The following is a 14,155-nucleotide window of genomic DNA, read 5'->3' on the forward strand; positions in this document are numbered from 1 at the left end:
CTCTCTCTCTCTCTCTCTCTCTCTCTCTCTCTCTCAGCAGTGAGGCATTGCCCCCAAAACTCAAAAGTCAAAACAGAATGAAAAAAAAAATCCCATTTCTGCTTTACTTCCAGGTATTAGCTCAATGAAAACTTTGAAAGTGTTTGTATGCACAGTTTACACAGAGATGCTCATGGCAGAAGTGTGAGGTGTCTGTAGTAGCCCCAGGCTAGACACAGCCCAAATAACCATCTGCAGGTTGTTGATCAAAATTTAGTATGGCCAAGCAGTGGAAAGCAACCAGCAATAGACAGCAGGAAAACTGGCAATAGGGAACCTGGGCATGGTAGTGCACACCTTTAATCCCAGCACTTGGGGAGCAGAGGCAGTGGATCACTGAATTTTGAGGTCTACAGAGCAAGTTCCAGGACTGCCAGGGCTATTCAGAGAAACCCTGTCTCAACAACAACAACAAAAGGCCAAAGGAGCAGGGCACTAGAACACTGGTCATGTGAAGGGGATCAGGATGTCAAGGTCATTCCCAGGCATACATTGACTTTGAGGCTAGCCTGAACGATGTGAGACTGTAATTCTAAAACATGCAGACCATAGTAACAGGCAGCAATGTTAATGCTGACTGGAGAGTGGTGGGTTGTCTGTGGAGATGACTGAGGGCTGGGAGAAGAGAAGGCAGGAAAGATTACAAAGTGGTATAAGAAATGTTTGAGGTTGATAAATGTGTTTTCATATATAGAGAAACATACAGAGTTTTATGACTTAAGTACTATACTTGTGATTTATTAGGTTAGTTGTCTTTTTTTTTTTTTTTTTTTGTTTTTCGAGACAGGGTTTCTCTGTATAGCCCTGGCTGTCCTGGAACTCTCTTTGTAGACCAGGCTGGCCTTGAACTCAGAAATCCGCCTGCCTCTGTCTCCTGAGTGCTGGGATTAAAGGCATGCGCCAAGGTTAGCTGTTTTATTCAAGTTATTAAAAACTTGTCCTAGCCAGGCATGGTGGCACTTTAATCCCAGCATTTGGGAGTGTGAGGCCAACCTGGTCTGCATAGTGATTTCCAGGCTGGCCAATGCTACATAGTAGAGAGACTGTGTCTTTAAAAAAAGGGGGGTGGGGGTAGGGCTGGAGAGGTGGCTCAGTGGTTAAGAGCACTGACTGTTCTTCCAAAGGTCTGCAATTCAATTCCCAGCAACCACATGATGGCTCATAAACATTTATAGGATTTGGTGCCCTCTTCTGGCATGCAGGCATACATTCAGATGTACACAAAATAAAATCTGAAGAAAGAAAAGACTTCATATTAGTTTTAAAGGTGTTTTGTTTTGTTTTGTTTTTAGTTTTTTTTCGAGACAGGGTTTCTCTGTATAGCCCTGGCTGTCCTGGAACTCTCTTTGTAGACCAGGCTGGCCTTGAACTCAGAAATCCGTCTGCCTCTGCCTCCCGAGTGCTGGGATTAAAGGCATGTGCCACCATGCCTGGCTAAAAGGAGTTTTTTTTCCTTTGTTTTTTGTTTTTGTTTTTTTTTTAATATCATGATCTGGGAGGTGGTAGTGTACAGTTTTAATCTCAGGACTCAGTAGATAGGCAGACACAGACAGATGAGGCCAGCCTGGTCTACAGAGTGAGTTCTAGTACAGCCAGGGCTACACATTGAACCGTCTTGAAAAAAAAAATTGCTGTAGATGTTGGAGAGTTTGCTCATCATTTAAGAGCACTAGTTGCTCTTCCAGAAGATCTGGGTTAGATTCCCAGCACCCATGTGGTAGCTGGCAACCATCTATAATTACGGTTCTATGGGGATCTGATCTTTAGGCCTAGGGGTGCACCAGGCATACATATATAGACATGCAGGCAGGCAGAAGACCTATATACATAAAAAATAAGAGTTTTTCAGCTTAGGTTTCTCACCTTGAAACAGGTATCAGTGAGAGAAAGTCCAACTCTGTAGTCTTGGTAGTGTGACCACCCAGTGTGTACAAGGCTGTGACATCACTGAGCCCCGCCCCTCCCCTCCCATATGATCTGGGAGCTCTCGGTTGAGGGCTTGTACACAGACAGTAAGTTTTGCTTTACTTTGTTTTGGAGATAGGGATTTGTGTAGTCTAGGTTGGCCTCAAGCTGAAATTGACCCTGATTCTCTTGCCCTCCCAACCTAAGTACTGAGGTTATAAACATCATCTTACCCACATTGGGACAGCAGGACTATGCATGCTGGAAAGGGGGAAAGGAGGCAGCTCAGTGGAAGAATTGCTCAGCGTGTGTAAGCCCTGGGTTTCATGTGTGTGGTGTGTATATGTATCATATATGCATATGTATGTATGTATGTATGTATGTATGTATGTATGTGTGAACCCTTTTAGGATTCAGAGTCTATAAACAGGGCATACAGCTTCAAAAAGAACATTCAGAGACATAAGGGCTAGTTGAATGTGTTGTGGCACTAGGAGCAGGCACAGGATAGTGGACTAAGGAAGCAGGAGGGGAAGCCTTCCTGAAGGAAGGGACATTAGTTGTGGCTCAATTAGTGACGAAAGTGACTGAGATATAGCTGGACAAGCAGGACAGGTGATGTAATGTCTGCAGAGGAAATAACAGATGGGAGAAGCACATATATTAGAAGGAAAGGCACGGGATGAGCAGTGTGTAGCTGCTCTGCCATTAAGTTCTAAGACAGAGGAGAGATTGGTGTCAGGACATAATGGCGTGAATATCAGGCTGATGTGTTGTGAGAGCATTGGAAAACCACAGAGGTTTTCATATTCAGTGTGTAAATAGGTCTGCTATTACTTATTACTGCAAATGAAAAGGGATCTTCATCATAATCTGAAGAGAGTCTTTATGTTATGAAAGTGTTGTGTAAAAAAGCTTGCTACTTTAGAACAGTAACCAGATCTCTTAGCTACCGGCCAGCACTCCTCCCAGTTTCCAGCCCAGGCCCTTCAAGCGTTTCTCCCAACTGTTTCCTCCTCAGTTCCCAACACTCTGCTTACACAGTCCCTCCTCCTAGTTCTGTCAATCCAGTAGCTCCAAACCCTCACAACTGATGCAGCCTATCTGCTCAGCTCAGTTTCTCCTATCTTGACTGTTCCTAACAATATCTTCTGCACCAATGGTCTTTTCATCTCACCCTGCTAGACCAATTCCTCTCTCTTTTCTCTGCCTCAGCTGGCATATATATATATATGTCACATCCCCCCTTCCCAGAAATCCAAGAGGCAACCAACACAGAAGGCCATAGGGCCAAGTGGTTCTAATGGCTAAGAATTATCAAATGGCCAGTTGACTAGCAACTGGGGATCCTTTAAAGGCCCAAGCACACTGGATAAATCACACTACAGTGATCAGAGCACCCTTAATCCTGTTCTCAAATGACTGCCCAGTTTCACTTGCACCTCCTGTTTGTTAAATGTCCCTTGCACTTTGGCCCCCAATACATAATTTTTGTTAGTGTTTTGGAAACAACCCCTACCAGCTAGGTGGGTAGTGCAGGCCTTCAATCCCAGCACTTGGGAGGTATAATGCAGGCAGATCTCAGAATTTGAGGCCAGCCTGATCTACACAGAGATTTCCAAGACAGAGATATTTAGTAAGACCCTGTCTCAAAACACCAAAGACAAACAACAACAACAACAACACACACACACACACACACACACACACACACACAAAGCAAGCCAACTAAGCAAAACCCAGGATAAGAAAACAAAAGTATTCACTGTCACTCCTGGCCACAGAATTTTTTTATAAAGTGATAAAATGGGTAAAATATCCTCATTGGTTCCTCAAGTCCTACAAAAAAAACACATGCTGCTTTATACTGTTCCCTTGAACATATCAGAGGACATAAGGATTTTGACACCTAGTTTGTAACAGGCCCCCAGACTTTAGCACAACTGATGCTATGTTAGAGACACCATTCTGCACTTAAAACCTATCACTTGGGCTGGAGAGATGGCTTAGCTGTTAAGAGCTCTATTCTTCCAGAGCTCCTGATTTCAATTCCCAACAACCATATGGTGGCTTACAACCATCTTTAATTGGATCTGATGCCCTCTTCTGGTGTGTGTGAAGAGAGCAACAGTGTACTCACATAAAATAAATCTTCAAAACAAAACAAATAAGAAGTCCAGCGCTTAGGCCTCAACACCTGACAAAATAGAAACAAAGACATAGTCCATAAGTCCCTAAGTAAAATGTTCCTCAATGTTCTAATCTTGCTTTTTGGCTTCCATAGTTCTGCTTCTCACTAACTAAAGTATGCTAATCATGTTTTTTGTACATCAAGTCAAAGAGCTGTAAGGCTCAAGGTTACATGATTTAGGCAAGTTTTCTGTACAACTAGCAGGTAAAAATAAAGACTTTCTTTTTGGCTTTAAGAGTGTCCATGTGATGGTCTCTGTGGGCTTACTCACAACAGATTCTCAATATTCTTCTCTTCATAAACACAAGGAAAAATGATGGCAGACTTCAATATCAATGAGGAAAGGAGGTTTATAGTGGGAAATTTAGTTTCAAAATAGGACTGGAGAGATGGGTCAGTAGTTAAAAGCACTGACTGCTTTTCCAAAGGTCCTGAGTTCAATTCCCAGCAACCAAATGGTGACTCATGACCATTTGTAATGGGATCCAATGCTGTCTTCTGGTGTGTCTGGAGACAGCCATAGTGTACTCATATAAATAAATAAACTTTAAAAGAAAAAAAAGATTGCATGAAAGCTAGAAGATTCCAGGACTAGGCCTAGGCAAACAAGTGGAGGTAGTTAGTCTTTGAGACAATTACTATAAGCGAATAAAATATACTTTTATAAAGGAGGGAGAAGGGATGAAAAGAAAAGGGGAAGATACAGGAATATTTTGTTTGTTTGTTTTCAAGACAGGGTTTCTCTGTGTAGCCCTGGCTGTCCTGGAACTCACTTTGTAGACCAGGCTGGCCTTGAACTCAGAAATTCACCTACCTCTGCCTCCCAAGTGCTGGGATTAAAGGCGTGTTCCACCACTGTCTGGCCCGATCGTAGTTCTTTAATGGGCTCTAAATGCATCTCTGCAATGGGCACAGTTTGTTTTGTTTTGTTTTGTTTTTTTAAAAAGCCTTTTAGACATGTAAAAATAGCTTAGTTAGGAACCCACTACACCCAAGTCTGCACCTGATAACCAGAACCCAGTGACATCACTCAAGATAACCAGGCAGTCCTAGAACCCCATGATGCCCACTGGACAGTATGTAAACAGAGACCAAGAGCAACATTCTGCTCTGTACATCCGAAGAGAGGCCACCTTAATATGCCCTGGCTGAAGCGTCTTCCCCAAGATCTTGACCCTGGAATCAGAGACTTCTGTTAGGAGACTGGACCAAACCTTCTGCTAAGTGGCACAGGTGAGCAGCCCTGGGGAGACAGGCTTGGGACTGTAGTTAGGAAACTTGAGAGTGTGAATTTTGTGTGATGATCTTCAGCATAAAATATGGCTTTTGTTATACTAACTACACATTACCTTCTTGTCCCTGACAATCTCATACTTCTCAAATTTTAAAGGAGTTCTCAGAATCTCCAAGCAGCCCATCCAATCCCCTTCACTTCTTGACCATTCCACTCGAGCTAGAGGGGACACGTCACCAGGCAGGCAGGCAAAGTTGATTTTCCTGCCAGTTTCCCGATTAGCCGAATTTAAAGAGCCCGCTACCTCACCCAAATTTTCATATCACTTAAATGTTAAGCTGCAAAGGGTTCTACAAAGGAAGCGATGTGCTTCTTTCTAGACGTTCAGTGAATCTGAGGAAGGTACTCGTGATAGAGAGAGGGCACAAACGAAGTGCTGGCGCACGGTGCATCTATGAAATTGGCGGAGTGACCTCCAGGAGGAAATTGGAATGAGGAACCTCCCAAACACACCGAGGGAAGCTGCGGAAAGGACTTGAGACTCCCCCACCCGCCCAACACCCGTCCCCCGGAAGTTTTCAGTATTGCGCAAACGCTGCGCCTAGCGCGTCATCCAAGGCGACGGCACATTAGGACGCAGGCGCGGCTCACACCGCTCCAGTTGCCGGCTCAGGGTCTGTGACGTCAGATGCCGGCGAAGGTGGTCGGCGGCCGCAGGCCTTAGCTGCCCTCAGACTAATACAGCGGTGGCCGGGCGCTGACCCGCGCCGGCTGCAGTACGGGCCCCGGAGAGCACCGTCGGCCTCCCCACGCGTTACGTTGCGCCCACTTCCGTGTCGCTGATTTCCGGTTACCGCCATCTTCCTCGCGCGCAAGCCGGCTTCTAGGTGGGAGCTCCGTAGCGAGAGCAGTGGGTAGTTCGGTCGGTGCCATGCCGTCCTCGCCGCTGCGGGTGGCGGTGGTGTGCTCGAGTAACCAGAATCGGAGCATGGAAGCACACAACATCCTCAGGTAGTGCAAGCTCCACCTGCCCTCCGCCCCTCCCTCCTCTTTCCCACAGATTCTTGTCCAGACCCGGACCCGGTACTGAGGGGGCCGCGGAAGGTCGGGCCACGCCCGTCTTACACGCATAGCGAACCCTCAGTGGGATCCGTGCGCGCGACCCCCTCCGGTAGAGTAGGCTTCCCAGTAAACCCTAGAGCTGGCGTGGCATCCGACAGCTGGGGGCCTCTGGGTCCTGGACGACGGGGCAGTGTCACAGGGTAGGAGGCCCAGATCTTTCTCCGTGATGCGAAGGGTGCCTGATGTTTATCTTTCCTGTATATGTGTCGTCAGGCCACATTGGAAAGCTCTCAACACGTCATATCAAGATGGAACGAGTCTGGAAGTAACAACAGCGATCTGAGTTGTTAACGTCAGGAACTGTTTATTGCTGTCTACGTTTGCAAGTCTCATTCACAAGCCACCACCCTTCTCATCCCCATAACTTTAGTCAATAATTCCTGGAGCACACGAATTCATTTGGTTCAGTGGGACCACCTCATATTTCTTCACGAATTCACCAGTGTCTAGTAGGGCATTCTGATAGTATTTTATCTTAAAAAAATCTCTTGACAAAAAAATGAGAAACTGATGCATCGCATCACAGTTAAAATGTGGGTTTGTAAATTTCAACGTAGTACAGTAGAAATGTTTTTTTTTCTCCCAGAATTAACTGTGAACTTTTGAAACTTTTATAAATCTTATTTATTTATTTAGGCAATTTCGGTTTTATTTTTTTACACTCAAAACGGGGTCTCTGTGTAGTCCTGGCTGTGCTGGACTGTATACCTGGATGGTCTCAGACTCAGAGAATTGCCTGCCTCTGCCTTGCAACTGCAATTAGAGGTGTGCTGCTGGCTTTGAGCTCACTCTCCACCTGCCTCCCTTGTGTTGTTATTACTAATAGGAGTTTGACACCATACCAAGCACTGTCTTGTCACCCAGAGTGTTAGTTGCCTTTTATCTCAAATTCTAAAATTTCATTCTTTGTAATGTTTAATACATAGACCAGTAGTTCTCACCCTTCCTAATGCTGCGACCATTTAATATAGTCCTCATTTTGCAGTGACCCCCTTCAACAATAAAATTATTTTTTGTTGCTACTTTATACTGTAATTCTGCTTTTATGAATTGTAATTTAAATATAAGTATGTTTTTTGATGGTCTTAGGTGACCCCTGTGAAAGAGTGGTTTGACCGTCAAAGTGGTCATTGAGAACCTCTGACTTAGGCCATAGCCTTTACTTAGTAGTTTTGTTTGTTTGTTTGTTGGTTTGTTTCTTTGGTTTTTTCGAGACAGGGTTTCTCTGTATAGTCTTGGCTGTCCTTTGTAGACCAGGCTGGTCTCGAACTCAGAAATCTGCCTGTCTCTGCCTCCCGAGTGCTGTGTTTGTTTTGTAGATAGTGAAGTGCTTTGAATTTAGGCAGTATGGACTATGAAGTATAAAACTAGCCTGGACTGTAGAACACCATGTCAAAAAAAAAGAAGAAGAAGTGTGGGGTAGATATTCTACCTCAGATTGTATCCTTGAACTAGAATTCATCTTTCCTCAGTGCTAAGATCCCGAGGATATGATGCCACGCCCTGCCTTTGTGAGTTAGCTATACACACATACACCTAACAGGTCTAAAAAGCACTCTATAACCTGTTCTTGTTGAGATACTGTGGACTTACCAGTTTTCGGTATTTTTACATTTATCCCTGGAGATAGAACTTTGGTTTGTGTCACCCTCGGTAATTCAGTCTGCTACCTACTTTTAGACTTTTCAGGCTCTCTCCTGAGTCTTGGGAATCAAACTCAGGTTCCTGTGGCAAGCTCTGCCTCAATACTGACCAGTCTTTCAGCATCCCTCCCACACCCCACACCCTTTTTGGGCTCATCTCACACTGTAGCTCAGGCTCCGGTTGAACTTGAATCTTGGGTTTACTGCCTCAGCCTCCCATGCTAGGGTTGTGAATGTAATACACAGTTCTCTGCTCTTTTTTTTCCTCTTTCATGTTTACATGTTGAATTTAAATATTCATGTTTAATGAACAAGGGTGAGGTTATCAGTAATCAGAGATTCTCTGCAGTCATTGACTTTTGTCGTTGTTCTTCCATTAGTAGACATCAAGTGATTCTAACATAAGTGACAACTTCTTTGTGCTGTGTAAAAATCTTTGCAGAGGTTCTGGTTACTATTTTAGCATAAATTCCTAGAAATGACATCACTGGACAAATGGTGGGCATGTTTCACATTCTTAGAGTTTTCAAGGGTGTTTTCCAGAATACTGCAAATTTATACATTTCCCATTGCCTCTCAGTTTCAAGAAAGAATCTTTCTTTTTTTTTAAGCCCCAAAATAGAAAAATATTAAGTATACTTCAGGAAGACAACAGGCAGTGGTGGAGCACGCCTTTGATCCCAGCGCTTGGAAGCAGGGGCAGATGGATCTTGAGTTTAAGGCCAGCCTGTTCTACAGAAGAAGTTCCAGGAGAGCCAGGGCTGTTACACAGAGGAAACCTGTCTCAAAAACAAAAACAGGCTAGGCCTCAACTAGAGTGTTGCCTGCTGCAGTTTTTTGTTTTGTTTTTTATTTACATGCTGCTAAGGCAGTAACCTGTAATTTTTTTTTTTTTTAAAAGATTTATTTATATATTATATGTAAGTACACTGTAGCTGTCTTCAGACACTCCAGAAGAGGGCATCAGATCTTGTTACGGATGGTTATGAGCCACCATGTGGTTGTTGGGATTTGAACTCCGGACCTTCGGAAGAGCAGTTGGGTGCTCTTACCCACTGAGCCATCTCACCAGCCCAGCAACCTGTAATTTTATTATTAGCCAGACCCCATAGTTTCATTTGAGCCTTCCTAGGCTACATTCCTAGTAATGAAAAAATTTTTTTCTGCATGCCTGTTTATGTACTACTTATATCCCTGGTATCCTCATAGGCCAGAAGAAAGCTCCGAGTCCCCCTGGAACTGGAGTTATATAGGTGGTTGTGAACCACCATGTGGGTGCTAGTAGTAGAATTTGGGTTCTCTGGAAGTGCAACCGCTGTTCTTAACCATTGATCCATTTCTTCAGCCCTCCTCTCTTTTTAGATATGTATTGAGAAAGGTATGTATGCCACCATGCCTGGCCCATGGAAGCTGCGTTTTTAATTGTTAAAAACCCAAAATTTCCTGGGAATATAGCTCAGAGGTAGAATACTAGGCTAGTACACCCAATGTTATGGGTTCAATCGTAGTTCTTCAAAGCCACAGGAGGAAGAAGCTGGGGGAAGGCATAGCTCAGTAGCATGCTTGTCTGTTATGCACAAAGCCCTGGGTGTGATTCTCAGCACCCCATTAAAAATGATGTGACAACACATGTCTATAATCCCACTACTTAGGAGGTAGAAGCAATAAAGCTGGAAGTTTGTTATATTTATTATATAGAGAATTGAGAGTTCCAGGCCAGCCTGGGCTACATGGGACCCCGTCTAAAAGAGAGAGACAGAGATAGACTTGTGATATTCAGACAGTGTGAGGCCTAGCTGAGTTGAGTATGTGTAAGTCCCAGAGTAGGAGAAGCAAGCTTAGGAGAGATGGTCTGATGAGTGCCTCTATGAGAGTACTTTCTTAAAGCCGTTTAAGTTCATCTTGCCTGTGTGTGACCTGTAGTGTGGGGGTGTGGAGGCCAGAGGTTGATGTTAGTTAACCTGTTGCTCTCAACCATGTTTTGAGACAAAGTCTCAAGTTATCTGGAGCTTACCAATTAGACATACTGGCTAATAGCAAACTCCAAGTTTCTGCTGTCTCCATGCTAAGATTAGCCAAACACTACCATGGTCAGTTATTTGTTTGTTGGTTTGGTGTATTTAAAGGTATTTTTCTTCTTTCTCTGTGTGATCCTGGCTGTCCTGGAACTTGCTCTGGATCAGGCTGGCCTCAAACTCAAGAGCTCTGCCTGCCTCTGCCTCCTGAGCGCTGGGGTTAGAGGTGTGTGCCACAAACAGATTTTTGTTTGTTTTTAATTTTGTGTATGTCAGTGTTTCTGTGTGTGCGCGTGCACGTGCGCACGCGCTGTGTACATGTAGTGTCTATGGGAGAAAATAGGAGCCTAAGAAGAATCTAGGGAATTAGAAGAGAAAGTTGACTGTGGTCCCATAAGTCCTTGATTTGTGGGAGTCTCTAGAACACCAGTGTCATAGTGACCGCATATCCTAGATCACACTGAAACAGAGACTGCAAATGAGTCTTAGGGCCACCAGAGTTTTGCCATCCAATAATTCATAACTGAGACAGGATTTGAACATAGGCCACTTTGAGATGCCATGAATTGTTCTGCTTTTAGGCTCTGTTATCCATAGTCGTTTACATGGAAGTGGGATAGGCTTGTCCTACTGTGTGGTTTATGGTTATAGGTATATTATAAGAAAGTGAACTGGAAATTGTTTAAGAATGTGAAGACTTGGAGCCAATATACCTATTAGTCCAGTGCTTCAGAGGCTAAAGCAGAATGATTACATATGTCAGACCAGCTTGGACTCCTCTATAGTAAGAACCTACCTTTAAAACAGCTGGATGTGGTGACACATATTTACAATTGTCCCATGCTGTAGGTGAGACAGGGTGGTTGTGGGGTTGAATACCATTTGCACTTTTTTGGGGGGGAGAGGGAGAGAACAAAAGGCTACAGGTCATTTTGTTTTGTTTTATTTTTTGTTTTTTTTTGTTGTTGTTATTTTTTGAGATAGGGTTTCTTCATATAGCCCTGGCTGTCCTAGAACTCACTTTATAGACCAGGCTGGCCTCGAACTTAGAAATCCACCTGCTTCTGCCTCCTGAGTACTGGGATTAAAGGCATGTGTCACCACCGCCCGGCAGGTCTACGGGTCTTAACAGCCTCCATGAGAACATGTCACCTTCACAGGTTTGAAGGGACTGTGGGCTAGTTTTTGCTTTGTTGCTACAGAAAGTAGAGTTATGACCTAGGAGTTGCTAAAGAAAATAGACTTCTGTTTAACTGTGAATGTGAGACAGATTTTGGTATATCAAACTTAGTAACAGCTTTATCTACTAAAAGTTACTGCCCAATCAGGCCAGATGGCTCAGGAGGTAAGGTGCTTAGCGGCTAGCCTGAGAACCAGAGTTTGATTCCTTGGGCCCACGACTCCTACAAGATGTCCTCTGACCTGTACATACATACACACATGCTAAATAAGTAGTAAATGTAATAAATGTATTTACAGCATTATGTATCTGGCACAGTGGCACATGACTTTAATCCCAGCACTAGAGAGACACAGGTAGGTAGATTTTGGGGAGTTTGATGTTACTTTGATCTACATGGCTAATTCTAGGCCACCCAGGGCTACATGTCAGCACAGAACCCAAAAAGTTACTGTCCATATTTAAGATTGTCTTCTCAATCTTTTTCCTGTTTTTTTTTTTTTTTTTTATAAAGATTTAATTATTTATTATATGTAAGTACACTGTAGCTGTCTTCAGTCACTCCAGAAGAGGACGTCAGATCTTGTAACAGATGGTTGTGAGCCATCATGTGGTTGCTGGGATTTGAACTCCAGACCTTCGGAAGAGCAGTCGGGTGCTCTTACCTTCTGAGCCATCTCACCAGCCCCTGTTTTTGTTTTTTTGAGACAGGATTTCTTTGTGTAGCCTTGCCCTGGAACTAGCTTTGTAGACCAGGCTAGCCTCAAATGAACAAAGGTTTGCCTGCCTTTGCCTTCTGGGTGCTGGAATTAAAGGAGTGCACCATCTCCGCCTAGCTGCAACCTTTCTTTGTAGGTAAGAAAATTGGTAGAGCCTGGACTTCAACATTTTTCTAGTGATGGCATAACTTTTGTCAAGATAATTTCCAAAGAGTTTTTACTTTCTGTATTAGCTAATATTTTGTTTCTATGACATGTTACTAAGAAAAACATCTTAAGGGATAAAAGATTTGGGCTAAAAATGTCAATCCATTGTGGAGAGGACCTGGTGGAGCAGAGCTGTTCACCTATTCATTCATGGTGAGGATAAGGCACATTATTCATGGTGGTTGATTTTTGTCCAGCTAGGCCTTGCCTCTTGTTTCTCTAATGTCATCAAATTATGAATCCCTCATATTAATCCACTGATGAGGTTGGAATTCTTTTTGGGTTTTCAAGACAGGGTTTCTCTGTGTAGCCTGGCTATCCTTCAACTTGCCAGGCTTTCCTTGAATTCAAAAATCTACCTACATCTGCTGAGATTAAAGGTATGCCATCACACCGGGCTCTATGGGCTTTTTTGATGGACACTTCATAACTGTACCATAGCATCTCACCAGCCTTGAAAGCCTTGGAAGATTGAGTTGACAACAACATAGAAGTCAAGATGATAGGCCCTAGCTAGTCTTTAGTAAAGATGATAGGATTGTAGTACCTCCTGTTTTGTTTTGTTTTTTAGATTTATTTATTTTATGTATATGAGTACACAGTAGCTGTCTCAGACACACCAGAAGAGGGCATTGGATCCCATTACAGATGGTCGTGAGCTGGCATGTGATTGCTGGGACTGAACTCAGGACCTCTGCAAGAGCAGACTGTGTTCTTAACACTGAGCAATCTGTCCAGCCCTAGCACTTCCTGTTTTGAGATGGACTTGCTTTTAGAAGCAGTGGATTCAGGATTTCAGTGCTCTGCTAAAATCATACTTTAAAATCCCATTTATCACTGCAGAACATTAAGGGGTAGGGGAATACCAGAACCTGTGCTAGCTTTTGGGACATTTCCTTTGGCATATGTTTTACCATTTTATTTTTCATCTTTGGTACAATAGTGAAACAGTTTTGTTTGCCTTAATATAACATTTTCTACAAAGAATTCACTAATAGATTTTTGATAGGTGTGAAAGACATTTATTTTTAGAAAGAATAGTTGCCCTTCAGGCAAAGCTGTTGGTTGTCAGGAGTATTTTTATAGCATTCACTGCCTTTATGTAAGAAACAGATTGTCACCATACAAGATGGGCTGTTATGCCAGTTTCAGAAGCTTCAAAGAAAGCAGAGCTTCTGTTGCTAATTAGCCTTTTTGCCACATGGGAACAGCTTTTTTGGGGGGAAACGACCTGCACTGCAATTTATTTTTAATTAGGATGCTTAAAAGTAATAGTTCAGAAAGTTGGGGGAGGGGAGGCACTTCCTGATGTGCTGGGCTGACCATGCAGGCAACTCTTGGGCCTGCAGTCTTGTCAAGGCTAGGTCAGGTTGTTTGGGGGATGATGGACTTATAAGGATGTAGACAGATTAAAATGGAGAATGTTCCCTGTGGAAAACGCAGCATCAGCCTTAGAACCTCCTGGGGATTGTGGCCCTGTCTATCATGCACTCTCCATTGCTCCTGGGGACCTGCTTGGTCTATATAATGAGGATGTTATGTGCATTTAAAGTGACTCTGTCTCCTACCTTACTTGTTTTGTTGGGACTCCTAGACTAGTCTCAGAACCTGAGGTCAAGTTGCTTCCCCTGCCTTTTAGCCTTCTGAGTAGCTGAGATTTCAGGCTTGTGCCAAAGGGTCTATCTCTATATCTCACTTAAAGTACTTCAGGGAAATGACCAAAAAGAAGTGAGCCTTATACATCCAGCTTTTTACTTTGTTAAAATATTCTGGCAATCCCTTTAGTGTAGATCTTAGGCAATGGAGGGAGAGACCTTTTGGGGAAAGTGGTCTCTGCTCTTTCTTGGTTTGACTCAATTAAGGTGACTTTTTTTTTTTTTTTTTTTTTTTTTTTTTTTTG

At 43.4% G+C, this 14,155-nt stretch overlaps 1 protein-coding gene across 1 annotated transcript in view; it reads left to right on the plus strand.

The window, feature by feature from the left end:
* The first annotated feature begins 5,745 nt into the window (after positions 1-5,745).
* Positions 5,746-14,155, plus strand: part of Ssu72 (SSU72 homolog, RNA polymerase II CTD phosphatase) — a 30,597-nt gene continuing 22,187 nt past the window's right edge. The window contains exon 1 of the mRNA XM_021200131.1: positions 5,746-6,380. Coding sequence (XP_021055790.1) covers positions 6,301-6,380 — 80 coding nt within the window. The 5' untranslated portion in view covers positions 5,746-6,300. The remainder of the gene's footprint in view (positions 6,381-14,155) is intronic.

The sequence above is a fragment of the Mus pahari genome, chromosome 6 (assembly GCF_900095145.1).
Source record: "Mus pahari chromosome 6, PAHARI_EIJ_v1.1, whole genome shotgun sequence".
NCBI classification, from domain to species: Eukaryota; Metazoa; Chordata; class Mammalia; order Rodentia; family Muridae; genus Mus; species Mus pahari.